The sequence below is a fragment of the Fimicolochytrium jonesii genome (genome assembly GCF_025526975.1).
Source record: "Fimicolochytrium jonesii strain JEL569 chromosome Unknown EV422scaffold_39, whole genome shotgun sequence".
NCBI classification, from domain to species: Eukaryota; Fungi; Chytridiomycota; class Chytridiomycetes; order Spizellomycetales; family Powellomycetaceae; genus Fimicolochytrium; species Fimicolochytrium jonesii.
The window spans coordinates 45,558-72,196 of NW_026515706.1; the positions used below are offsets into that span (position 1 = coordinate 45,558).

The window sequence follows — 26,639 nt, forward strand, 5'->3', positions numbered from 1 at the left end:
TTGCAGGCGTACCACGACTTGTTGCTATCTGGCTCGCATACGGGGGTACAAGGTACATTGGGCAAGCTCCTACGTGAGTTTCACTGGCCCAATATGGATGCAGATGTGAGAGGGTACATCAAGACTTGTGGGTCTTGCCAAAGGTGCAAGTCGCCAAACAATAAGCGCGTTGGCTTACTTCGTTTGCTCTCAGTTCCCGACCAACGTTGGCACACGATGGGTATGGATCCTGTCTTGATGCCAATAACACGGTCGTGGGGGGGGAAGGTGCATAGTGATGCGTTTTACGACAGTATTATTGTCTTCATCGACTATCTGTCCGGGCGCGCATACTTTATACCTGCGAAATCCACTTAACTGCCGAGGAGTTTGCCCAGCTTTACTTCCGTGAGGTATGGCGCCATACAGGTACTGCAGCTGTGATCGTCGCAGATCAAGATCCCCGCTACCTGGCAGACTTCTGGAAGGCGTTTCAATCGTTGTTGGGCTCTAAGCAGAGCTTGAGCACGGCACGACACCAACAGACGGACGGAAAGGTCGAACGGTGTATCTCTATCTTGAAGAAGATGATTAAACCGTACCTTAATGTAACGGGAGACGATTGGGTTGACAAACTGCCGGTGTTGGAGTTTGCCTACAACCGTACGCAGAACAGCACCGGATACTGCCCTTTCGAGGTTGATTTTGGTAGAACTCCGCAGGCGCCGATGCATTGGCAAGTTGACGCAAAGGTGTCGCAACGTATGGACGATATGTCGATCCCATTCTTGCACAAGTCACGACGTGAGCTCATCAAACAGATGGAGAAGCGTGCTGGGGCATACCGATCCACTGAACTCATAGTGCAGCAGAAACTGCGGGAAGCCCAGGACAAACAAGCAAAGTATCACGATCGTGGACGTCGTGTACAGAGCTTTCGTCCAGGAGATAAAGTCCTGTTGAACAGCGACGGTATAACAATCCCTGCTTTCAATAAGAAGCCGCTCAAATTTAGACAGAGCTGGCTGGGACCCTTCATCGTGAAGAAGGAAGGACCACACCCGGAAACGTACCAGTTAGAGCTGCCAGCTTTGATGGGCGCTCTCTACCCCGTCTTCCACACAGATATCTTGAAGCCTTGGCACAAGCCGACTTCAGATCCGCTGCGCATTGACGATGTAGAGGACTCTGACCCAAGGCCCGTCCAAGTCCAAGGCGAGGAAGAATACTATGTCGATAAGATTATCGGACGTGGGTTGGTCCATGGAAAACCTGAGTATCTCGTTCAGTGGGTTGGTTACCCACCTGAGCAGACAACATGGGAAACGCGAGTGAAAGACTGCGCTGCGTTAGACGACTTCATCTTGGTCCATGGTGAAGTAGAGTCCGTTACAGATAAGCGAAAGCGGAAGCGCTCTAAGGGAATTGAGGCTCTGCGACGCAAGAGTGCACGGTAGGCTGAGGGCCATGAATGATCTGTAGCCGGATGGGACCTTCTGTCCATAAAAAACATTGGATATCACTGTGATCGAGCAGAGCAACTCACGTTCACGATATCGTTGGACATAAGTCAAAAGCTGTGAAAGGGATTGCAACGTGCTACACAAAGAGAGTGTTAACATGACCCCTTGATGGTAAACGACATCCGCATAGGGTAAATGCGTTTACGGCTGCCGTCCGTAATGAGTAAGCAGGAACTGATCACTCCTGGAGACTCCGTGGTGTGTATGCCCGGAGATAAACATAGGCGTTGACTCTGAACAACAGAGCTTCGTTGGCTCAATGGATGCGTACATCCATTGCCCGACAACTTGTATCAGGCAACGTGTGATACAGCACACCCGTTGCATTCACAACTGGGATGCCCGCTGCCGGTAGCAGGCAGCGTGGAAGGCAAATATCATTGAAGTAGAATGATTGCAAGCGTCGCTACCCACGACGGTCTTCTGGAAAGCTTTCCTGAATGACACACTGTTCCGACGTCCAGTTGCAGAACCATAGTTATTTTGCTGCATAACCATGGTTATTCGCTGCACAACCAGGGTTATTTGGACTGACGACGACAAGGACCAGTAAGGATTGCGCTGGGTGCGATCCCGGACACCTTCATGTTCTACTCTGCTTGAGCTTGCTGGGCAGGTTTGCGTCGTAGAATCTGGGGGGGGGTGTATTGTGGAGTGTCCGGTCTGATTGGAGAACAACGCGACATGTCTACGGAATTGTTCAGCGTAATTAAAGAAACGCCAGAAAGGCATTCCAATAATAGCGTCGTAAGCCAGATTACTGACTAGCCAAGGAAGTTGTCCAACTAAGAAAAGCGACTGAGATTCGAGATCCCATAGATCTAACTTTTCCGAAACGACCAGTACCGTCTGATCCAGCTTGTACAGCCGGGACAGTGAGAGAGTCAAGAAAGTTGTGGTGAGACGTAACGAACTCTTCAATCTTTTTGGCAGCTTTGGCGCCATCGTATTCGACGAGCTTGTTCTTGCGAGCGTCCATAAGAAGTTTGAAACGTTCGGCTCGTTGGGTGTCTTGCGTACTAGCACACTGCTGAGTAGCGAAAGCAGCTGCGACAGCCGCAACGATAGCTTGAGTCTGTGTCCATTCTTGCTTGTGCGCGAGTGTAAGGGCGACGTCCGGTAGAGGGGCGACGTTGACGAGGGATGTCTTGGTGATGCTAGCGGTAGGTGGTGCTACCATGTAACGTCAGAGGAAACGTAGACGATATTGGGCCCTTCCGAGAGGGCTGAGAGCAGTGTATTGTAGTGAAGAAAAAAGTAAGAAGCTCTTCGCAGCGGCCGCTCGACTGACAGCTTTATATATGGGCTACCAGTGGGGCTTGCGTGGCTTCAGTGAGGCTTGGCGCCTTATGTGATGTATCACCGAGAGATCGGGTGGCCAGCACGGGTCTCGGATCAAGTAAAAGTAAAGGGATATAATATGAAATACAAGTGAAGATGAGATATCCCCGACACCTCCCTCAGATCCTGAGGAGGGCACCGAATCAATACGAGGTGAACTACGAGGGATATGTGAAGAAAGGGAGAGCTCATGTTCATTTTAAAGTGTTGACGCACTTGTTCATTCTATAGTGTTGACGCACTTGTTCATTCTATAGTGTTGACGCACTGTGTGATGTGTGTGTTTGAGGCAAAGGCGTCCCTAAGCCGACATTGTAGTATTGCGCTTCGAACTGCGCATGAAATCGAGAATGATTCAACGCCGATTAGACGCCTAGAATCTTCGACGAGCGAATGAAATCACCTTTATACAACAACGTCTAAATACCGTCAAAACTTCCGACAATAAATCGAGACGCTCGCGTTCCTGACACTCCGACAATTACCAAATACAACTACCTTCACCGAAACCTTGCTTCACAACGACGTTTTGTCCTCGGATACAACTGACATGCGAAAAATGTAGGAGTACGAGAGGATCTCACACATGAAAGCACCCCCGACCCGACTCTCAACCAACCAGAAGCTCCCACGATGCCCGACACGCTGAAGAAATCACGTGCGAAACGAGAAAACCAATTTCCAGTGGCCGTATACGCCGAACGTTGCAGAAAACCCCGAGAAAAGATTAGCGATAAGACTGTATCAGCGCCAGAATTGCGAATGGAAAAAGGAAAAAATATGTAGACCGCCGCAGGAAAGGAGAAAAAGACCCCGACGCAGCTAAATCCTCTAGAGACGACTAGTAGAGAGTTTGGACTTCGACAAAATCCCGTAGCCTAGGAAAATCCATATAAAAACCCGCCTGTTTTCCCCAGACCTTTGTACGATACGCAGAACCCAGATCTGTGTACGCAGAACACAGATCCCGATCAACAACAGAGCTTTCTACTTCTCTACTCCCGACAACTTCTTTCGGTTTCAGATAGACTTTCAAGGCGCGCTCATAGACCCGGAGAGCTTAGACAAGACGACCCCGAGTGTCGCGACTTGTACTTTGCTGACGTCGCCGAGGACTTGATAGTTCAGGAATCTCGTAAGAGGAGCTGAGAGTGAGACTGGATAACCCCGTTGTTTTGTTTTGTAGTCCTCCCCGCAGATATTCCCGATTTCGTATTTCGTACCCGTACCCGTAATTCCCGACCCCGTATTACAGGAAGGACTCCTTTCAAAGCACCTGGATATTAAGGTGGCAAGACGACGCTCTCGCCTGAGATCTCTTCTTGTGCTATTGAGAGACCGGCAGCTTATTTTTCCCGACACCCGACCGTAAACCCGTATTCGACAGACCCTCGCTTCTGCCGGCCACCACCACAACGTCGTGTGTAATATGTGTGTGTAAGGTCGGTTCTTGCGTCGCCGCGCGTGATGTGATGTAGTTTACGTCGCTGTTACCAGCGGTGTGATTGATAGTGAGCGGTTCTTGCAGCATCGCGCGTGTGATGGGTTTTGGGATGCTCTATGCTGTTCGTCTCCGTATCCAAAAAGATTGTAGGTGAGCTTTTCGCCATTGTTTGTAGGCAGGCGTGTAGCGAAGTGCAGATTCGGGCTCCCAAGTAGGGTCAGGATAACCAGCCATTTGACTAGAAGATTTCGTACGGCACGTCGCTCGTTGATGATGTCTTCTACAACCCATTCTGGTTGTCCGCGTTCTTCGACTGGTGAAGGAGGTTGTGGAACTGCACGTGCGGATATTGCTCTTCGCGATGTGGTCGTAAAATATCGACGTGAAAGACGGGCCAGATGCCGCTGATCTTCGATGGTGATAAATGATAATAAATGATAAATGATAAATGTGCTCCTAGTGCGATGATTTTAAATGGTCCGATCCATGTAGCTGAGTATCGAAGTCCTCTTTGAGCGTCTCTTTCTAGGTTGATTCCTTGTCAGATCGATGAGGTCGCCAATTTTGTATGCGATTGGCGTTCGACCTTTGTCGTGTTGACGTGCGAATTGATCTTGCGATCTCTGAAGGTTTTCGCGTACGATACGGGCGATGTCTTCCTGCCCTTCCTTGAAGAGTCTGATTTCGTTTCGATCTACAGCTCGAAGTTTGAGTTCTTGTCCTTTGAGTGTTGGACTCCAACCCGGGAGGATTGGAGAGCGTCCGAGATCTACTTCGAATGGCGATAAACCTTCATATTCCTTCCTCGGAGCGGTATTGTATGCGAATTCAATTAAAGGCAATAGTTTCTTCCAATTGTTTTTGTCGTAGTTGAGGTATTGCTTCCAAATCCTTTCCAGGGGTTGGATGGCTCGCTCAACTTTGCCGTCGGTTTGCTGATGACGAGCCGTAGCGAATTCGTGTTTTACACCGAGGAGAATGTCGAATGCGAGGAAGAAGTCGGAAAGTGCGCGAGGTTTGCGATCCGTAACGAAGACTTTTGGCGTACCGACATGTTTCCAAACATGATCTAGGAAGACTTGGGCTAGTTCGCGTCCAGTAATTGTCGTCCTGATCGGTGTCAGAACCACACGTCCAGAAAGGTAATCAATGCAGACGAGACAAGAGTTTGTTTCATCTACTTTGAAAATGTCGAATCCGATTGTGTGCCATCTTCCAAAAGGTATAGGAAGAGGTCGAAGAAATCCATATCGACAATGACCAGGTTTGAATTGTCGACAGGATTTGCAAGTTCCAACGTATTTGATGACGTCGGAGCGTACGGTAGGCCAGTAATAGTCCGTAAGAATTCTCGCGCGAGTCTTCTTAACACCGAGATGTCCTCCGGTGGCAAGTTTGTCATGGAATTTCCGTAAAATCTTCGGGCGAATGTCTTCAGGAACGTATAGACGTCCTTCGTGTCATACCAATCCCTTTTCGAACGTATAACGAAGTTCTTTCGAGGTTTTCTCGTGTTGAGGTTTTCGGGAAATTTCATCGAGATAATCCGAATATGGGTCTTCGCGTAACGCTTTTTTCCATTCTTCTTCTGAGCAGGTAGGTGAGTTTTGTGGATCGTCTGTCGTAGCATTGGAGGAAGGTTCATTGACAAGCATGTTGCTGATCTGCGTATGCATGTCGAGGCGTCGTTGACAATCTACACACCGAGGCGCATAGATTGGATTGCGGGAGAGCATGTCGGCGATATGATTCCATCGTCCAGGTAAATACTGGATGTCGAAATCATACTCTTGTAGCTTCTCCACCCAATTGGCTTGTCTTCTGCTCAAATGGGGTTGCGTTTGGATGAATTCGAGTCCCTTGTGATCGCTATAACATCGAAAATAACGACCGATGAGATATGGTTGATTGGCGACCAACATCTTGACAAGAGCTAATAACCCCTGTTCGTGCGTAGGATATCGAGTTTCTGCGTCCGTCATCTTTCTAGACAAGAAGACCACAGGCCGGAGCCGAGGTAACTTCTTCCATTGTCCGACGAGAGTAGGCAGATTCGTAGGGATCGTTTCATCGCCAGAAGGTTGTCCAATCCAGCCAGCGATAGCGTAGCCTGATGAGTCGGTATAGACGTAAATTGACCTGGTTTCGTCGATGGTTGCTAGCGTAGGCGCATTGATCAACGCTTCTTTCAACTTTTGAAATGCCTCTTGTTGCTCAGGACCCCATCAAAATTTGACTTTCGAAGATTGAATACTTGATAGGGGCAGAGCGATGTCCGAATAACCTTGTACGAAGTCGAGGAAGTAGTTTGTGAACCCGAGAAAGCTTTGAACTCCTTTTGTTGACTTTGGAGTAGCCCAATCCTTGATAGCTTGGATTTTCGAGGGCGCAATGCGAACACCATGTCTTCCGACAATATGTCCACACCATTCGACTTCTTCTTTAGCCCATACGCACTTTGAAGGCTTAATGAAAAGGGCGTGTTCTTCAAGTTTCTTCAGGATACGATCGACGTGCTCCCGATGTTCGGCTAAGGTCTTCGAGAAACTGAAAATGTCGTCCAGGTAGGTAGCGAGGAATTCGTCGTAATCTTTATTGAAGATCTTATTCATAAGACGTTGAAATGCAGCAGGTGCGTTGGTAAGCCCTGAACGGCATGACCAAATACTCGAAATGTCTAAAGCGAGTTCGTATTCGCCGTTTTTTCTCGATCTGGTTTTCGTATAAGAAGACGATGGTATGCTTCTCGAATATCGTTAAGCGTAAACCATTTACAACCTTGAATTCCGATCCCTCATCTCACGAATATTGGGTAAAGGAGTGCGATCTTCCTTGGTGACGGCAGTTGAGACCTCGGTAGTCCCAACAGATGCGTAATCCGCCATCTTTCCTTTTTCGCAAAGGACGACACTAGCTCCCCAGGGACTTGAGGAGTGTTGTATCCATCCTTTCTCGAGCATCGAGGTGATTTGTTTCTTGAGTTCAGCGAGTTCTTCTTTGTTCATGTGCCGAAGAGGTTGCCAAACGGGCTCAGCACCTTCAGTGAATTCGATCTTGAAATTATCTTCTCCGCGATCAGGGGGTAGACCTTCCGGTTCCTTGAAGAGCGTATTAACGTATTTATTTAGGATATCCTTGAGATGTCCTGGATTTCCTTTAAGCACTTGAAGAGCGTCCGGTATTTCTTTAAGAGCGAGGCAACAGACTGTGTCTTTTTCAAACTTGTTCCGTTGCCAAGCCTTGTTGAATCGCTTGGAAGTCATTTCTATGACTTGAGGATTGCGAAGGGCATTGGCTTGGGCGAATCGAGATACATAATGAGGTGCGGCTTGTAGAGGACGAATATCCACAGGTTTAATGATCCGAACAGGTCAAACGGGTCTTTTATCATACACCGGATCTCGTTGAACATCGAAGTAAGGGTTGTTGTGTTTCGGGATATATTCGACGTCTTCCCAGTCTCTTGAAGTTCTTTCGCACTTGATGGTGACAGACTGCGGTGCGTTTGGTATAGGGCCGTAATTGGTCCAGCGAAGGATAGGTAAGGTACTCATCGAGAATTGTTCAGCGTAATTAAAGAAACGCCAGAAAGGCATTCCAATAATAGCGTCGAAAGCCAGATTACTGACTAGCCAGGGAAGTTGTCCAACTAAGAAAAGTGACTGAGATTCGAGATCCCATAGATCTAACTTTTCCGAAACAACCATGTCGAGAATCATGTATGATTCTTTGTCAGCCAGCCATATCTGCTTTGGTTCGATACGTTTCTTGGGAAATTTGTGCTTTTCAACGAATGTCTTATCAAGGAATAACCCGGTTGCGCCGCTATTGAAAAGAACACGAGCAAACTTGTTTCCGATGCGACAATGAGAGACCCAGAGTCCAGCAGACAGTGGTTTGAAAGCAGGTTTATCGGTAGGATCGTATGTTGTAGGCCGAGCAGAGCTACCGAGGGGCTCTATCGACCCTGGAAAAAACTCGAAGATTGATTTGTAGTAGTATTCGTAGTATTTGCAGAGTTGACGGCGTCATCGAGAATTTCCGTACTGCGTGACCCAGCATCAACCTGATTGGCTGAACCTTGTTGTTGATCAGGTTGGTGACTGCGCTGCGGACTTTGAGGGCCACGACCGCGCTGTCGAAAACCACCGCGTTGGTTCTGGGTTTGCGAGCCTTGCTGTCGATTTTTGGGATTTGACCAGCATTCAACTCTCCAATGTCCCATTTTGTTACAAAGGGGACAAGGAGTCGTTGGACGTTGACGAGGAACGTGAGTAGCTTGCCATTGTCCACGTCGACAAAAGGGCTGTTGACGTTGGTAGGGAACTTGACCTGTAGTGAGACGACTCACTCCAGGGGGATAGTATGACGTGCCAAGGGCATTGAGCCCAAAGGTCGTATCATCTAAGTCTTGCTCGAATTCCGTAATTCAAGGATTGGTGTAAGGGGCAAATCGTCCGCCACGACCACCGCCACGACTACCTCAACCGCGACTGGCTCCACGGCCGCCACGAGCACTTGATGCCGAGGCAATCGGACGAGGTGTATTGGCTTCGTTGCCGTCAGTGAACCCGTGAGCCACATGAGCACAATGAGCTGCGGTGATAGCTTGATCGAGAGTGATAGGGGTGTTGATATTGGTAGTGCCCTAGACTTCGAAGTTCGTAACGGCTCCAGCGAGATAATGACCGATTACTGTATTCTTGAGAAGACCGGCCTTGAAGTATCGAATTTGATTGATAAGGGGAATGGTGCCTTGAGTGTTATCGAGCTTCGAGCTCATTATTGGTGTCTTGAAACTCCTTGACATATTTCTCAAGAGAGCTGCCGAGCTTGAGGCCAGAAAGCTTGAGCTCAATAGTATTACGCAAGTTGCGAGGATGAAAGTGAGCGACAAGAGCCGTTTCGAAAGCTGCCCAATTTGCGAGAGGTCCAGCGGCGTAAGTTGTATTGTACCACTCGAGAGCAGTACCCTTGAGGTAGGTAGTGAGCGTAGGAGCGTACTCTGCCATAGTAAAGGGTATGGCATTGGCAGCTCCAGTACCGTCTGTTCCAGCTGCTACAGCCAGGACAGTGAGAGACTCGAGAAAGTTGTGGTGACACGTAACGAACTCTTCGATCGTTTTGGCAGCTTTGGCGCCATTGTATTCAATGAGCTTGTTCTTGCGAGTGTCCATAAGAAGTCTGAAACGCTCGGCTCGTTGGACGTCCTGCGTAACAGCACGCTCCCGAGTAGCGAAAGCAGCTGCGACAGCCGCAACGATAGCTTGAGTTTAATGGTCCATTCTTGCTTGTGAACGAGTGCAAGGGCGACATCCGGTAGAGGGGCGACGTTGACGAGGAATGTCTTGGTGATGCTAACGGTAGGTGGTGCTACCATGTAACGTCAGAGGAAACGTAGAAGATATTGGGCCCTTCCGAGAGGGCTGAGAGCAGTGTATTGTAGTGAAGAAAAAAGTAAGAAGCTCTTCGCAGCGGCCGCTCGACTGACAGCTTTATATATGGGCTACCAGTGGGGCATGCGTGGCTTCAGTGAGGCTTGGCGCCTTATGTAATGTATCATCGAGAGCTCGGGTGGCCAGCCCGTGTCTCGGATCAAGTAGAAGTAAGGACATATAATATGAAATACAAGTAAAGATGAGATATCCCCGACATTCGAGGAGGAAGAGGAAGGCGAACTTCAACATGAGGTTCGTCAACCGACGTTTCCGGCTCCTCAACGATCTCAGTAATAACAGCTGTACCCCCAGGAGTAGTGTCCTCACTCCTGGTAACTGTACTACCCGTTGAGGTAGGCAGGAATATATAGATGTATTATGGGTAAAGAAGAAAAGAGGAAGCCGCCGCGACTCGCGCGGATATGTACAAGTAGAAAAATACAACAACATGTGACTGGGGATATAAACTAGCTAGTGAGTCACGGGAGTTAGGGTTCCGCAGACAGGTAGGGTTGGGGAAATATGACCTGTCTCCCCACCGCACCACACCGTTGACGTACTCATGACGACCTTCTGGCCCGTGTAATCTCGTTTTCAGGTCGAATAACCTCAACCAACGACGAATACGTCCAGAATGCGGACATAAGTAGTCCGTTGATGTTGTATAGGTCAGTACCTCCAGCAAATACACACAAACATCTAGGTTTCGAATCAGGTATATGCTGTATGCAATAACCAAAATTCGGGCATAGATTTTCCCTCTTTTTGAGCGAAAAATCCCCAAAATCCACCGTGTCCGATGTTGGCGGGTTTTGGCTGCGTTGGTCCTAGACAGGATCTGAAGCTGTCAGTTTAAAGAGGCCTTTGAGAGGATCAAGAAGAACCCTAACGGCTTAGCTCTGTCCCAAAACTGAAAGACTTTTCCTATCCATCCGTTTTCGCTTAAGTATCGAATTACCGACGAAGGCGATGATGGATAACTCGTTTTGCAGTGATTCAAAAATCCCAAAACATTCAGGTAAATTCAAGATAATTCTCGGGATTGGGAAGAACCTTTTTGGGGGTCGGGGGGCGGTCAAAACTGTGATAGTTTTGCTACACGGAGGTTATAGTGGCGACGATTTAGCGCGTTTCTTGATATCTCCGTATCCGTAGGACGAATCTCCTTGAAACTTTCACAAGTCTTCAAGCTCAGTGTGCTCTACGAGGTTTCCGAGTTTGAAGTGGATCGAATTACTGGGGTAGATTTCCGATCCGTGAACGGGTTACCAGTTGGCTACTAGTAAACACGCGTTTATGTCGACTACGTGTCGACCGTTGAATATATACTCTCCAGATGTTGATATCCCGAAAGAGTAAGGTATGGATGGCTCACTCTGAGTTACGGAGGTTTTTTTAACCATCCAGGTCAAAAAGCGAGATGGTTGCGACGTATCAGTCGTCCCAATAGGTAAATAACCTAAAGGTCGGCGCTTTTCGCCTATAGCGCACTAGGGGCTTCAGGAGTTACGGTGAACGTTGTCCTGGACGTCCTGAAGGCTATTTGAATCGTCTAGAAGGGTTGTATCGACGTTCTGTGACGATTACTACGTCCGCAATTTCGAGATGCTGAAGTTGCCGACGTGTTTACTACTAGGAAGCTCGTTTTGTTCAAACGAGTGGTGCTACCATGTGATGTGGACTACCTTGCACACGGGTTGTATAACTGATGTTCATATACAATAACTACTTTGCTGTAAGGTATTGTACACGGACTGGGTGTTCGCCGGCGCTGCTATTCGGTATGTAGTAAAAGAACTACTTTTCTGTGAATAGGAACTCGCGACGAGCACTGTTATAGTACCCATGTGGTCGGGGTCCACTGGAGAACACTGTCTGAGCGTGAAGGGCGTATGCCTGAGCGTGAAGGGCGTAAGCCCAAGTGCTTAGGAAAGGCCTTTCACTGACAGGTCAAAAGGCCTTTCACTGACAGGTCGGAAGGCCTTCCACCTAGACAGCAATAGGTCTTTCACTGACGCGTCGTTCTCCAATAAGACCGGACAACCCAACACACATTACAACATGCTTGCCAGTGAAACTTCCTCCAACGCTATGACAGACAATCCTCAAAGCTCAACTACTGACTCAGAACAAGAATGGAGAAAGCCGCTACACAAAGGCCCATATTCGGATACCTTGACAAAATTTCTAGAAGGCCTCAACACGAGAAGATTTCTAGGGAACTTTGCTATACATTTGAAACTGGAATAGTATGACATGAAGGACGTCAGGACATAAGGATGTCCTGAAGATATTTGCCTGAAGATCTTCCGGCAATTCCATGATGAACTAGCCCCTGGAGGCCATCTTGGTATTGAGAAGACTCTGGCAAGGATTCTTACGGAATACTACTGGCCTACATCACACTCCAACATTCTCAAATACATTGGAACTTGCAAATCCTGTTGACAATTTAAGCCTGGTCACCGTCGATACGGATTCTTTGACATCTTCCTATCCCACTAGGAAGATGGCATACAATCGGTGCAGATGAGCTAGATGCTTGTCTTGTTTGCATCGATTATCTTTCCAGATGTGTGGTCCTAACATTGATCAAGAAAACTATCACTGGACGCGAATTAGCTCAAGTTTGCTTGGATCGTGTATGGAAACATGTCGGTACGCCAAAAGTCTTTGTTACCGACTGTGAACCCTGCGCACTCTCTGACTTCTTTGTCGAAAGACAGAACAAAGGACCGTGAGGTCCGGGGAAGGAAGAAAAGGGAGAAGTTGCTATGTGGAAGCATGGCGTAAGCAGGAGTGAAGTCACGTGAGGAAATAAACTACAGGAACCCTATCCAGTGACTCGGGAGAATGATACCTTCAACAAGATACACCTATATCAGCAGAGGTTTCCATAGGTCATGAGCCCTGAGCTTTATCATCACTAAAGCCGTCTTTGCTAATCTTATTGAAGACATCTGAAACCCCCCTACGGTCGCTACTTACGCCCTATCTCCAATATATCGTCCCAAAATCACCAATTTTCGACCCAAAACGCGCCAAAGTGCTCAACTCGACAAGATACGCATTATTTGACATCCAAAACTTGTTCAACGATCCAACATCGTCAGAAACGTGCCCGTAAACTCGAAAAAGTTGAATCTAGCTCGACACACACTCCCACATATGTCCATACTACCTCAGATGAACACACATCAGCCAAAACTCCACATAAACGATCCTTCCTTCCAAGACCAACTCAGGCAAATTTTAATGATGAATAATGCAAGATATAAAATTATATGGTCATTCTACAGCGCTACAACTAATTTGAACAGCAACACGCTGAATGCCCCTTCGTCTATGTACCACTTTGCCGCGAGTGAGAATGCTTTGGCCCCAAATCAAGTTGAGCCATGTTCCTTGCACGCCAGAACTTCGCTTGCGATTCACCTTCAAACCCCCAAGAGCCGCCTGAACGCCGCCTCTATTTTTACCTCCTCCGTCCGTCCCAGCGGCACCGCTGTGCCGTGTTTGTTCGGCCCATCACATGCACCCGTCTTAACCCAATCTTTCGCATTCCTCGTTGTACTTTCCAAGGGATGTTCCTCCATATCCACAGCTGGGTCAGAGTCCATGCCCGTTTCCCGACGCACCGGCAGAAATGCTTCCATGACGGACATGAAAAAGCGGCTGGGTGGCGGGTGGATATGGGAAGGGGTTGTGGTGGATAGAGGGGCGTCCGGCGTTGTCGTGACAATGGAGGTGGGGACCAAGCGGGTTTGGTGAAGATCGGACGTTGATGTGCCGTAAAGCGCGCTCCATGCGTTCCCGGTGGGTGCAAGATTCTTTTCACGCGCGGCGGTCATGTTCGGCGCCTGAGAAACACGCGAAAAAGGTTTGGTCTTCTACATTCGTATCCCACAAGGTATCTACTCGCGAAAAAGAAACACGCCCAATCATACCTTGACACCCATACCCAAACGCATCTCCTCTTCTGCAAACAGCTCCAATTCGGCTCCCCCATCCAAAACCACCAGTCTCGACTTTCCCCGTCTTCCTTTGGAGGCCTGCTCCTTACCGGCTGGAGGCAAGAACGTTGCCGCGCGAGGGCCGGGCGACGCGGCTGATGAAAACGTAGCGAGCGGCGTCGGCGAGTCGGCGTCAAAGAGGGCGATGTGGGAGGCGAATGGAGTAGTAGTGGTGTCGTGAGATGGAGATGTGTGGAAGAGAACCGCGAAACGCGCGTCTTGCGTGTCGATGGCGATGTGGCTCGAGTTGATGCAAACGGTCCACCATACTGCCGACAAAGAATGCCCAAAGTTTGTTTGGTATGCTACGAGAGATGGCATGCCACAGTAACATAGGAACACTCACATGTGCCAGTCAATAAATTCCACACATGAATATGCGTGTCCGAAGATGTGAGGAGGTAGCTTGATCCCGCTAGGAAGTCCACCCGCGAGAGAGGGGACTGGGACGGGGACGTGAGGACTGACTGGAGGATGCTCCCCGCGCAGTCCCACAACGTGATGGTCTGACATTTGATTGGGTTATGAGTTCCGAGTTGAAAAGAGGAATGTCTGTGAGTCTTGGGGGATAGCCGGCCTCACCTGCTCAAAAGCCACGGATATCAACGATCCGTCACTCGAAAACGAAACACTCGTCGGCATCATATTGCGGTACGATCCCGAAAAGTGGCAGGTCCAAGCATCTGCACATGACAAGAACGGCTAATAAGTTCGAGTCCGAAGCGCACCAGTGCATCGCTCAACGCATTGTGCTAAGGAACATCGAAAGTCGGCATAAACGCACCTTCCTCGCTAGCCTCTTCGTCGCCCGCAACCTTGCTCAGCCTCCAGACTCTGAAGCATCTATCACGCCCTGCCGTCGCTGCTCTAAGGGGCTGAAGGCTTTTCGGCCCCATGGCTGCAGCAGTAACCTCTCCATCGTGAGGGCGGTCGACGCGAGTGGAGATGAGATAAGTTCCTGCATTGGGGTCGTATTTCCAGAACTTGAGGCGCGACTCGAAGGGAAGCGCGACTGACGGGCGGGACCGTTCGTCGACGGTCAGCATCCAAGTGCTATCGGCGGTGAGCGCAACATGTGATACGTTGGCGACAATGGCCGAGCTTTCGGACTTTCGAAGCGCCAAGGCGGCGTTGGAAGGTGTGATTTCGATCTGGATATGCGCAATCTAAATGATTCCACTCCCATCGCTGGTTTGCCCTTCCGGTTAATGAAGTCGGAGCTCACCTCCTGAATACGCTTGTCCCCGTCCACGTCATAGAAGTGCAGTTTGCCGCTCCGTCCGTACAACACCACCGCATTGTTATTGGCATCGGTTGTCATCTTCCACCCCTTTTCCGGCGCTCCCACCGCATCTGGAAATGAACGCAATCCCGCTGCACGATGAGTCCTCACATATTGAGCACTAGTTATGGAGCTCCCCCGGCAAAACGTACCAACGACAGGTAAACCCGCAAGCAAGAATCTCTGCCTCAAATTCGCTGCTTCCACAAGGCGCATAGAATTGTCAGTGTGCGTGACGGCGTACACGGACTGGTCGGCGCTCACGGCGACGGTGCGGATGGCAGACCCAAGCCGAGGAAGAAACTGCTTGTCGCGTGTGTTTAGCTGCCAGATGACGAGGACAGCTTCGTTGCCGCCGGAGAGAAGATACTCGCCTGCGAAAAGAGTAAGTAGGGTGATCAAGGAGACCATATAGTCAGTTGAGAATACCGGGCGTGAAAGGCGTGTAGCCTCGAATCGACCTACCATCAGGCGTGAAAACCATTCCACTGACACGATGCGAATGCCAATGCAAGACGGATCTTGCAACATGCTCTCCCGACAGCATGGACGGCACATGCACGAGCGTGATCTGCCCCATGAGGTCCCCTACGGCGATGAACTCGCCTTTCGGATGCATCGCAACGGATGACAGAGGGATTCTTTGCGAGGGACTGGGGCATCTAATACGAGAATGGGTGGCGTCAGTCATGTGTGATTCGGCTGTCGCTGGGTCTACAATACCAAAAACAGTGCGTACTGCATCCCGTTACTCACTTGGTTGCGTTGTGAGGCTCCTCACAGCTAACGACCCAAGCAGTATCTCTCGACGCGATGGAGAGCAACCTGCCATCACGGGCCATATCCATGTCGATGAACTCGTGGTGTAACTGGAGAATCGTACTTTTCTTTCCCTGTTTGAAATTGTATCGGGCGAGCACATGTCTAGAGGGTGTGCTCGGGTTGAATTTGTTGCGCGTGCAGACCAGGAAGGCGTGTCGTGAGGATGCGGGTGAAATCTTCATATCGAGGATTGCGCTGCCTGTATTCCATTGCTGTGATGCATTCGGGAAGGCGATGGTTCGATTGTGGCACTCATTGTAAGCGATGGAACAGGCGAGCAACCTCTGTGTTTGACCCCTTACCTGCACCAGCGATCCACTACGAAAGTTCCAAAGGGAAATAACGCCGTCCGTCGCAGCAGAGTAGATCTAATAGGCGTTTACAAGAAAACCAAAGCAAATCAGCTCGCGCACAGTGTTGACGGCGAAGGCCCATCCGCCCAGCCGTGACCGACTCCCTTCTATCCCCTGCATCTTAACCCAAGCGAACCACAATCATACCTGGTCTCCATTTTCCGGATCGAGATTGACAGCAGTGCACCTAATATTGGGTAACTCGGACGTCGACTGCAACGTCCGCAAGGCCAACCCTGTCTTTGCGCTGTGAACCTTCACACGAGCACCAGTGATGCAAAAGAACGTACTGTAGAAAGAGACGGCACACACGGGAGAAAATGTGAGAGACCGCGAGAAGGTCGAAATCACCAAATGTAAAATCTGTTCCAATTTCCTCGAACCCGCACCTCGTATCCAGGGAAAAGACGACCGGCGTGTCCACAAAGGCCCCTCCGGCCAATGACACCCGCCGCCAGTTGCCACACCTCTTCTTCCCAGTGGGCTCCTCCTCCTCTCCCGCTTTCATCTGCTCGGATTTAGCGGCTGCAGCAGCGGCAAGTGCACCGTCACCCAGTTTGTACAGGCGCTTCCCACGCTTGCCCTTCTTTTTCCTCTGAGGTGAGCTTTTCGTGGAGGAGATAGGGTCGAGGAGTTGCGAAGTGTTTTGAGCCGGGGTGGAAGGGGCAGAAGTGACGGGTGTTTGCTCTGACTCTGACGAGGCGTCAGATGTAGAGGGGGCCCCTGGGCGCCCTGTTTTCACATGCTTGAGGGTCATTTCGGTAAAGGCTTCGTGATGCAGGCGAAATTTCCGGGTAGGGTCGTTCCACCGTTCGAAGGTTTCTCAAGGCAGCACAGGCGGTGGGGTGCGGTAGGGCCTTCCCTCGTTCACGACAAAAGAAAGAAATAGCCAAGGGCAGGACCTCCTGGGGTTTCTGTATCTCCGACTCGTCGAGCTCTTGGGAGTTCATGCAATAGAAAGTTATATATGCCCGGCCCGCTTGTTCATGTGCCAGTACTCACGGGAATGTCTCGAACTTGGGGTCTCTGCAGGCCGGGCGAACAAACGGGGAGCGAAGGACGCTCTCCCTCTCGTAAGCAGCAAAGCCACCTGCGCGCCACGCTTACACAACTTTGGGAGGGAGTCAACTCCGCTACTTGAAGCGCTCTAAATCGACAGGCGGGGCTGCACTACTCTTGCTTTCAGCAAGTATACACTCTCCTCCATATATCTTAGCTATCGCCGCTCGTGGATTATATCCGTCGATCACCGCACGGAACTGCTTTCGGTGAAGTGAGCAGAAGTCGCGAATTTAAAACTCCTCTGTGCGGTGCAACAGTAACTGCGAATAACCGGCGCACCGAACTCAGCCTCCGAACTCGACGGCAACAAACCGAAATCTTCCTAGTCGGCCTCGCTAGACAAGATGGGTTGTGGAGCCTCACACCAAAAACAGCCCTACGCAATGTCCCCGGTCGCCGTTCCCGGCGTGGCGCCGATGCAACAAACGGATCCCACGGCGCTTCCCGCCGCCGCTGCCGCCATCGGAGTCCCCGCGACCGACACTACCGTCCCCATCCCCGGTCCAGGCACAGGAGCCATTCCGACTGCCAGTGCGACGAAATTGATCTCCGCTGACGACGCTGACAAACATGGCCAGACTCAGAAGGGGAAGGGCCGGAGCGTCGATGCTTTGAACGACGCTGTTCCTTCTGCTAGTGGCGGTGGTAGCTCGCAGAACCCAAAGGGCTCGAACAACGCCCTCGCCACATCTCGATCCACCGGTGCGCTGAACTCCAATGTCAATACCAACAACACTCATGACGCTATCGCTGCTGGTGACGGAAGCAAGCAGGCGCTGAATGCAAACGGCATAGGCAGCGAGCGGAATTTGAAAAAAAGCGGGAGCAGAAATGCCATTGTGAACTCGAAAGGGAATGTTACTGGTGGTGATGCTGGGCCTGAGGGGAAGGTTGGAGCTGAGGATAGGAAGGGGTAGGAGGCATTGGGATACTGGCTGGCATTTGTGACATTAAGGAAAAGGGGTGGATGCGGAACAAGAACGAGAAGGATGGTAGCACTTCATCGGATGTCAGAAATTAAGTAAAAATAATGCTCGCTATAATACACAGAAACATGGTCAAAACGCGGGGACTTCAGTTCGCGCTGCTCCATGTATTATCCGCCACACATTAATTAGGAGAACCCGTAGCTTTTCTATTCTCCCGACTGTCCGGGAGGGGAGGACGCTTGCCGTACGTAGGAGCCTTGCACGCAGTCCACTGTTGTCCTTTCCGCATTTGCATCGCCACTCTGGCCCCTTCCCATCTTCCGGGACCCGTCATGCGCCGACGATGCACATCAGTACCTGATACCCTTGAGAGCTTTATGAGGAAGCCATACGCATTTGGTGGGGTTTTGGTACCCATTCCCTCGTACCCTCTATGCGCTGAGCCGCAAAGGTGGTGGTTAACCGATTCCCACATAGACTCTACATGTACAAGATTGTCATATGACATGACGAAAGAACCACCGGCGTTTTGCTCGAGAGAGCCGTCGTGACTCAATATGGGCCGTCCGCGCCGGTTGATAGCCGACACTCCTCCGAACCCCTTACTTCTTCTGAAACCACCCACTCGAAATTCCCAAGCGTGCCGCAGAGTTCTAAGCCCTGAACTCCCGCCCCGTCGCCGTCCCCAACAAGCTCGGGTCCTGTGACGGATACATCGCGCGGGCCGCCGCGGCACCGGGGGGTGGTGGCGGAGGGGGCATAGCGAGCAACTGATCCACCGTGATCTGCCCCGATTGTGGAGACGGCGACGGCGCGCCATCGCTAGTTGCAGAACTTTGGGTATCGCCCCTCGGTCCCTGTGGTCTAGCTTTGCCCCATTGCACTCGGATGGTTTTGCCCTTGATGTTGCAGTTGTTGTATGATTTGGATATGGCGAGTTCGGCGGCGGCCCGCGTGGCATAGTTGATGAAAGCTACTTTGGATTTGGCGATGAGAACTACGGATTTGATCTCCCCGAAAGCGTAGAAATGCGATTGGAGGTCCTGCTCTGTCAGCGATTCGTCAACCCCTGTCAGAAAAAGGGAGGTGATTGTCTTGTCCTCCGGTGTTTGCAATGACGATGCCTTGTCTGTTCTGTTCACTAGAGGAGTAGAAGAGTATGAACGGGATGGAACAAATCAGTGAAATTGCCGAAGCGACCGGATGAGTAGCAAACATGAAACGGTCAAAAACGAAGATGCGGATGGGTCGCTTCGCTCGATTTGCGAGCCGAGGTCCATAGCTCGCTTCGCTCGCCCTCCTTCCACACGCCCTCGCCGGCTCTCACTCACACAGCCATCCATCACAGGCAAATACGTACACATTCTCCCAGCAACGGGATCATTCTTTCCATAGTATCGATCTCTGATATTTTGATGCGACATATCATTTTTGATTGGCAGCTCATGACGGTAAGGGCACTCATCGCCTCTTTTGCAGTCTCCTTTGACGTAGAACGAGCAAATGTGTGGCCTGTTTCGTTTATAATATGGATCGGGTCTGCTCATTCGTTTCAACTGCTCTCGCGCAGCACTGTCCGCCTTTGCGTAATTGATTAACGAGTCGTTGCCTAATTTTCCTTCGACGCTAGCGATGAAGAACTCCTTGTTGACGGCTGAATCGGGCACACTGTCTTGTGATTCGAGGACGGTATCTCTGACTTGGACGGGAAGCCCGAATTCAAGGTCGAGAACACAAGTTTGACAGACGTTCTTGACTTTCGCGCAAGTTTGGCAGACCTCGGTCTTTTTGTTGCGCATGCCTGTTCCGGGGCACCACTGGAATATAGTGAAAGGGCGACGACAGATCTTGCATTCTTTGCCGTGGGCCTGCTTCGTCATGCGGACGTATGGGTTGGGGCCTAGACATGTCTCGCACTGGGATGGGGAGGCTTTTGTGAGCTACGATCTAGAGGAGAGAACGAGAAGCAAAGGATAGCGAGCACTTACGACTATGGGAAACTCTGACTCCTCCCAACTGTGAGCGTGGGAAAGTCGGAGCGTTCGTTAGCGGGTGACAAAATCGGAAGACGGTGCGAAACACACACACTTACCCTTGACGAGCCATGTTGAAGTGAAGGCTTACTCTGAGTAAGCACCGGGCAAGGCTGATGACGATAGTGCAGTTGGGGTTTCTGAGAGGGTTATGGTTGCTTTTACTGCAGCGAATTCTGTCCCAGCGCCCATGTGAGTCCCAAGTCCATGCTGATGTCCATGTCCAGCCTTATTGCAATCTCCCGTTTATTAATCAAAATCAAATAGGACCCTCGCCCACGTGATACCATATGCCGACATCAAACTTGGCTATGCCGACACCCCTAGGACTCCAGCAGGTTGGCAAGCTCCCCCCCCCCCACTTGAACTCGCCCACCTGCTATAAGCACAGGAAAGCTCCTCAGGTTGCCGGTAGCTCCGCCGTGAAACGCTAGCCCCACGCCCCGCTCAAACGCCGGCGTGGGAGCCTTTGGGCTTTTCGTGTTGCAAGTGGATACAGAGGTTGCCGGTCGCCCAGCTGTTAAAAGCGGGCCCCACGCCCTGTCCCAGAGGGTATTTTGTAATATCCAGGGTATCATGCGCACACCCAGCTGTAAAACGCCGGTGTGGCAGCCGTTGTGGGAGCGGTTGGGAACACTTTTTGGGCGGAGCACGAAATTACTCAATTCCAAATGAACTGAGAAGCACGTTGAGAAGCACGTAACCAGGACTTATTCACAGGAAAAAGAAAATTGATCTCGTCTTTGCTGTTATCATGCCGCCCTCGGCGTACACTCCCTCGTACAGTACATCTCGCGCCGCCGACATATTCCCGTCTGATGCCGTTGCCGCCGATGTAGCCGGTGCGGTAGCTTATGCGCAGCGGTTTGAGCGGGCGAAGAGGTCAGGGAGCTAGATTTATCAGTTGGCCGGGATAGTCCGAGAAGTAGAGCTCCATTCATTAGTTGACATTAAAATATTAGATACCTCATCGCTTATCTTTGGTTCATACTTAGACTCAGATCTCGTGTCTCAACACTCTAGATACTGGTGCCTCTTCGGTTGGTTGGGGGACGGTTCCTTGATGTGAAAGCACCCGCCCATGTATGCGCCCTTCACGCAACCATTGGACCAGGAGTGACCCCGGCTCGTTAGCCCGAGGGAGTACATCCTAGTCATAGTCGCAGGCAATCTTTGCACGGGGCGGACACCAGGCAGAACATTTTGTTGATGCACCCACAATGAATGCAAAGGGAAGGGTGAAGGTGCAGGAAGTAAAGACATGATGTATACCTCAAATACCAGCTTCTCAAAGGAAGCAGTATATCCAAAGGGCCCTGCTGTCCTCTGCCGCTGTATGAAATGCATACGTCAGAGAGGGAAGGAGCCCCCCAATATGCCCGAGATGGGAAGGCCATGGCTTCCGGAGCCTCCAGATTGGTGACGACTTTGATTGATTTACCCCCTCTGGAGGCCAGGGAAGTGCTGACGGTTGCAGGTTGCCGAAGTTCCACCCTGATGGTTAGTCCAGGCACATCCTCAGCAGTCTCGTTGCCGACCATGAGATGATAGTGATGGAGGATCGATGGGTAGTAGTATCGATTCGAAGGGGTGCGTCTGCTCGCGTAACTGACAGGGAAACTGACAGGGCCGCAGACGCCACAACCAAACTCCGATTTGGGGCAACCACCTCCTTCTCGGCTATATCCCGCGTGTTCCGCTTGCGTCCTCCTCCTGTCGTCGCTTCACGCACACTCCCCACCACTTATCCGTAATGCCATACCACTCAAATGCAGGTGGAGGCGTTTCCGTCTCCACAGCAAATCACCTGCCACCGCGTTCAGCTCTACCCACATTCAAATCTCTCCAGCGTGGAAGGAATGCGGCGGGTAGAAACACCGGTGGTCCCCATATTACTGTCATCACAAGGGATAATATTAGGACCCTCAGACCCCATCCGGATGATATGAAAGTCGATCTCGGGCCCCAGGGGCAGGTCGGCTATAGGGAGGCCGTTGTCGTTGGGAGGCACGAGTTGGATAGGCTTGAGGTATGTGGTGTAGTGGGGGGCGAACGAGGGGGGCGAACGAGGCGCCGAGGAAACGAAACGAGGCCTAGCCCAGTGTGCCGAGCTTCAGAAAGGACGGAACGGGGTGAAGTGCGAGCGACAGAGAGCAGTCCTGATTATCGGCGAATGGAGCGAACATTCACCGTTGCAGGCAAGCGAAGCAAGCCTCGATCGTTCTGTGTTCTGTAAGCAACAGCAAACATTCGTCGATGTTAGGTCAGCGAGAAGGCTATGGTTCTGCGTCCCCATTATTGGCTTTTATTCCTCGCTCAATATCCTGTCGGGAGCGTGAGCAAGCTCTAAGCGATATCCCTCCCTCCTTGCAGCGCTATACAACAGGCTCCACACAAGCAGACCTCGCCGCACAAGCTGCCTCGCAACAACAGCACCGGATCCTCGCTGCTGAAGCGTCCAAGCAACGCAAGGCCAAAATGGAAGCATACGACCACACACGCACGTCAAACGCCAAACTGTCTGAATTGGAAGCGGAGGCCAAAGCACGCGCGAACCATTTATTGGCCAAGGCACAGTTACAGATTGAGGAACAGGAGGATGAGATTAAGCATATGAATGAGTTGATGCTTTATGCAAAGTGTGTCGCGATTAGGGATCGGCAGGTCGATGAGAAGGTCAGATTGAGGAGTTGGGGGGTTGCTTTTGGTTTTTTTTCATCGCGGCTTGTCTCGCCTCATTTACTCACTATAAAGACATTTTCCCGCACAGCAAATCATCAAAAACGAGCGAAAAGCCGAGGAAGCCCGAATGGACGCGATGATGGAGGCTGTGCGTGTTGATGAGCTGCGAAAACTGGAGGAAAGGGAGGTCAAGCGGATTCAGGGTATGTATTTGGCTCCTGGATCAGGTAGTGTGACGAGGGAAGGGTGATGGGTGGGTGGGAAGAGAGGCAAGGGATAGAACGTGGAAGCGACGATGGGATGATGAGTTGGATGTCGTTTCGTCGGTGGGCTGGATGGCGGGAAAATGGACATTTTATGAGGTCTCAACCTGAATGGCGGATGGAGCCCTTTCAGGCGGTGGTGCGAAGCGAGAAGATCTGGGGAAAGAGATTCCATTGGGGAAGGTTTGCATGTCAAATTGCGAGGACATGGGTGGCATCGAAGAAACGCAAAATGTCTCACTGCATTGCACACTTTCTCACCGACTCCTCACCCCCCAGAGATGCGCAAGGGCGCCGCAACCATCCGGTCCCAAATCACCGAACGCGCCGAAGCAGCCCTCCTCGAAACCGAGCGTCGCGAGCAGGAGACGAAATCCATCCTCGCGGCCATGGCGGCCCGGACCCTACAAGATTCTGTGGAAAAAGCAGCCAAAATGGAACACCAAAAACAGATGCGCTTACAGGTGGTGCAGGCTAACCAGGAGAGCCTGGAGCGCAAGAAGGAGGAGAAGCGCAAGGAGGAGGAGGAGGATCGGAAGGTACTTGAATACATTATCGAAAAGGAGGAGCGGGAGAAGGAGAATGATCGACTCGCGAGGGAAAAGAAGGCGGAGAGGGAGAAGGAGTTGGCGAGGTTGAGGGCGGCGCAGGAGAAGGTTCGTATTCATTTTCGCTCCATTCAACGGATGGCCTCGGGTGTTTGCTGCCAGACAGAACTCCTTGGCTTTCTCACTCTCCCATGATCCCATCTTACAACGTATTTCACCTTACCTCGCTCGTCCTTGCCAGATGTCTGACAAGCAAGCCGCCCAGGACGCCCTCCGCGCGCGCCGCGCCGCCGAAGCCTACGAGCGCGACTACCGCTCCAAAATCCTCCTAGAAACGCAGCGCCAACAACTTGCCGAACAAGCCCTCCGCGAATCCCGCGCGACCCAGCAGGCGGCGCGTCACCATGCGATTGCAGTCGAGGCGCATAAGATGAGAGAGGAGTTTGAGGAGAATTTGAGTAGGCAGAAGGAGGCAGAGGAGAAGGTCAGAGTGGCGGAGGTGGAGAGGGGGAAGAGGAATAGGGGTTATGCGCTGGGGCTGAAGGTGGGTTTTCTCGCGGCGAATACGTTTGGCTGGGGAGGAGGGTGGGGAAGGTCATGACCTTATGACCAGAGATTGGCTTTTGCGATACTAACGGCATGCGTAACAGGCTCAGATTGATGAGAAAGAGCAACTCCGCCGAAAGCAGCGCGAGGAGTTTTTCATGGAAGGCATCCGGCTCGCCAAGGAGCGCGCGGAGAAGGCAAGGAAAATTGAGGCGATCAAGATGCGGAAACTGCAGGTGGGTTTGGACGTATCAGAATCCTCTAGATGCGCTTTTTTTGGGAGTGGGTGGTTTGCGAGTATGCTCAAGTTTTAATCATTTAGGAACTTGAAGCCATTGGCGTCCCCGAAAAATACTGCAAAGAAGTCGACCGCAAAGTGCATGCGCCTGTCGACAAGAACATGTTTAGTAACGCTCGCAAATAAGCTCGAACTCTATGGTTTGCGCTTGGCCTGTGGGCAACGGACATATCATGTTTTCTTTGTTGGGAGTCCCTCTTTGGTACCATCCCACTTGCTTCGTATTGTAATTGCGCATCTGGTGTCCACATCATCCTCGCATATGGGATTATCGTAAGAATGTTCACAGCGGGGAGTGTGTTCGCTAGAATACAGTACAACAATGAACGATGATAGGTAATCAAGAGGATGCATGTGTTGGGGAAAAATGATGCACAGAGAGGAATCCGTATATCTCCCCAGCGCTGGGGTACGCTGATTATTGCGACGTGTCCAGAAAAACCACACTTTTTGATGGATGAACTTCTACAAACACAATGTTACTCTCCCCTTCACGTCTTACACCCTACCCCCTGCCCAAGTCACACTCCGGCAGCCCCTAACTCCCTTTTCACCGTCTCCCTCCCGTCCATCACAGTCATCTTCCCTTCAGGATCCGAGTCATCCCTCGGCCCCCTCCCACCCTTCAAATCCGGCACACCAACATCCAAGAACCAGGGTGCCTTTTCATCCTCCATGCCCTCCGTCCGAGGCAGATCTAACTCTAGATCTTCGTCATTCGAATCTTTGTCCGAGTCCTGTGAGGGGCGGGCTTGTTTGATGAGGACGGAGAGCACAGATCCCCATTCATCAGCGTAGATGTCGCGCCAGGTTATTGGGTGCGTCTCGGGATGTGATTTGGTTGTGCTCTCGCTTGACTCCGCGGTGCAGGTCGATGGGAGGGATGTGGTGACATTCGTTCTGACAAAAGTCACCTCCTCGGTAATCGAACCAGCTGGTGTCACGTCCGCTCCGTCCAAATAGCTTTCCAGGACCCTGATGTTTGCTTCGTCGGTATCGCTATTGTTCGTGTCTGCATCTATACGATCCGTATCTTTGCGTGGAGACGGAGGCGGAATGACGGGAATTTTGGTAGAAGTGCTGTCTTTCTTCAACGGTGATGGGCAAGTCGGAAGGGTCGTCACTTCGTTACCGCCCCCCACGTCGTTGTATTCATCATTCTCGAGGTGACGTCCACCACTCTTCTTGCCAAACCCATTGCTTGCGGCCCCCTTCACCCGCTCAACGCACAAAGGATCATCCACCGAGTACCGTCTGGCAAGTAGGAGCGCCGGCGTAGGTTCCGCCGCGGTGATATGGGTATGCAACATCGCCGACGACCGAGGGCGTTGTATCTCCCTCCTATGTGAGATACATGTGCGCTCGTCAAAGTTCCCCCTCCCAAATGACCCCGGTACAGGAGGCAACGGTCTTCGTTCACGCGGCGCCGGTGATCCATCGTCCACTTGTATATGCGCTACGGATGTAATTGCGGGAGAACGGGGTATGGGAACGGCCATTGAGTTCGGATGCGGGGTGGAAGGTCTCGGGATTATCCACGTGAGGGTTGTTGGAGGTGGAGTGGACGTGTACATTTCGTCGGGTGACGGTGGAGCGTAAGGGAGTGTGTCCGGGTAGATGTTGGGCTTTCCGTCGACGAGATTGCCTGGGGTTGCAGGTGTATCGTCGTCGTCGACTGCGTATTTTTTGAAAGCGCAGCCGACTGCTTCTCCGAGCTCTTTGCTTAGGCGAGCGTCAACGCTGATGCGGCGGAGACTCCATTGGGGCTGGGACGTGGGTGTCAGTTGCTGTTGGGTGGGAATGTGTTGGACTACGATTATTGGCTGGCGACGTCGGGAGTGTTGTTTGCGAATGCGCCGACGGAGCCAGCTGTAAAGAATAAAGTGGCAGTTCATGACGGTGAAGTAAAGCTTCCACGGGTCTCAAGAGCGGAAAGTTTGTAGGTTCAGGCAAAGCCTGAAAAGTGAGTGGTTGTGAGGTCGTGCATGTAAGAGGTGCAGAAGGCGGGGGGATTGGCTTTGTAAGTCGGTGGGGCGAGAGGGGTCGCTGTCTTTGTAGATGCTGATTATTATCTCGACTAAGC

General features: G+C 51.2%; 5 protein-coding genes across 5 annotated transcripts; 2 read left to right on the plus strand and 3 right to left on the minus strand.

The window, feature by feature from the left end:
* Positions 1 to 12,954: 12,954 nt before the first annotated feature.
* Positions 12,955 to 17,364, minus strand: EV422DRAFT_546519 (WD40-repeat-containing domain protein). The gene is made up of 12 exons (XM_053071544.1): positions 16,585 to 17,364; positions 16,343 to 16,484; positions 16,145 to 16,210; positions 15,777 to 16,054; positions 15,486 to 15,682; positions 15,173 to 15,394; positions 14,964 to 15,091; positions 14,523 to 14,889; positions 14,321 to 14,421; positions 14,085 to 14,244; positions 13,673 to 14,007; positions 12,955 to 13,585 (listed from the first exon to the last, which is right to left on the minus strand). The coding sequence occupies exons 1-12, from the start codon at positions 16,950 to 16,952 to the stop codon at positions 13,163 to 13,165; spliced, it is 2,787 nt and encodes a 928-aa protein (XP_052921173.1). The 5' UTR covers positions 16,953 to 17,364; the 3' UTR covers positions 12,955 to 13,162.
* EV422DRAFT_298374 (uncharacterized protein) lies at positions 17,213 to 18,456 on the plus strand. Its single transcript, XM_053066068.1, has one exon. The coding sequence runs from the start codon at positions 17,602 to 17,604 to the stop codon at positions 18,172 to 18,174; it is 573 nt and encodes a 190-aa protein (XP_052921174.1). The 5' UTR covers positions 17,213 to 17,601; the 3' UTR covers positions 18,175 to 18,456.
* Positions 18,457 to 18,788: 332 nt separating this feature from the next.
* EV422DRAFT_298380 (uncharacterized protein) lies at positions 18,789 to 20,417 on the minus strand. The gene is made up of 4 exons (XM_053066069.1): positions 20,279 to 20,417; positions 20,175 to 20,202; positions 19,547 to 20,102; positions 18,789 to 19,327 (listed from the first exon to the last, which is right to left on the minus strand). The coding sequence occupies exons 1-4, from the start codon at positions 20,290 to 20,292 to the stop codon at positions 18,840 to 18,842; spliced, it is 1,086 nt and encodes a 361-aa protein (XP_052921175.1). The 5' UTR covers positions 20,293 to 20,417; the 3' UTR covers positions 18,789 to 18,839.
* A 1,470-nt stretch (positions 20,418 to 21,887) lies between these two features.
* On the plus strand, positions 21,888 to 24,894 carry EV422DRAFT_546526 (tumor suppressor, Mitostatin-domain-containing protein). Its single transcript, XM_053071545.1, has 7 exons — positions 21,888 to 22,248; positions 22,593 to 22,895; positions 22,990 to 23,104; positions 23,444 to 23,820; positions 23,954 to 24,256; positions 24,363 to 24,494; positions 24,581 to 24,894. Exons 1-7 carry the CDS (start codon positions 21,973 to 21,975, stop codon positions 24,680 to 24,682), a joined length of 1,608 nt encoding a protein of 535 aa, XP_052921176.1. The 5' UTR covers positions 21,888 to 21,972; the 3' UTR covers positions 24,683 to 24,894.
* A 183-nt stretch (positions 24,895 to 25,077) lies between these two features.
* On the minus strand, positions 25,078 to 26,451 carry EV422DRAFT_571951 (uncharacterized protein; the record flags this gene model as incomplete). Its single annotated transcript, XM_053073049.1, has 1 exon — positions 25,078 to 26,451. One exon carries the CDS (start codon positions 26,449 to 26,451, stop codon positions 25,078 to 25,080), a length of 1,374 nt encoding a protein of 457 aa, XP_052921177.1.
* Positions 26,452 to 26,639: the final 188 nt, after the last annotated feature.

Bases quoted from the DNA above. Each gene is read 5' to 3' on its own strand.
- EV422DRAFT_546526 (XM_053071545.1), top strand. From the start codon at position 21,973: ATGCCATACCACTCAAATGCAGGTGGAGGCGTTTCCGTCTCCACAGCA. The intron at 22,249-22,592 runs GTATGTGGTGTA...CCCTCCTTGCAG, and splicing joins ACGAGTTGGATAGGCTTGAG to CGCTATACAACAGGCTCCAC. The intron at 23,105-23,443 runs GTATGTATTTGG...CTCACCCCCCAG, and splicing joins GGAGGTCAAGCGGATTCAGG to AGATGCGCAAGGGCGCCGCA.
- EV422DRAFT_546519 (XM_053071544.1), bottom strand. From the start codon at position 16,952: ATGACCCTCAAGCATGTGAAAACAGGGCGCCCAGGGGCCCCCTCTACA. The intron at 16,055-16,144 runs GTAAGGGGTCAA...AATGCATCACAG, and splicing joins GTAGTGGATCGCTGGTGCAG to CAATGGAATACAGGCAGCGC. The intron at 14,422-14,522 runs GTGCGTTTATGC...TGTCATGTGCAG, and splicing joins CGAAGAGGCTAGCGAGGAAG to ATGCTTGGACCTGCCACTTT.
- EV422DRAFT_298380 (XM_053066069.1), bottom strand. The intron at 20,103-20,174 runs GTAAGTGCTCGC...TCCCCATCCCAG, and splicing joins AGTCAGAGTTTCCCATAGTC to TGCGAGACATGTCTAGGCCC. The intron at 19,328-19,546 runs GTACGTATTTGC...CTACTCCTCTAG, and splicing joins TCCCGTTGCTGGGAGAATGT to TGAACAGAACAGACAAGGCA.
- EV422DRAFT_298374 (XM_053066068.1), top strand. From the start codon at position 17,602: ATGGGTTGTGGAGCCTCACACCAAAAACAGCCCTACGCAATGTCCCCG.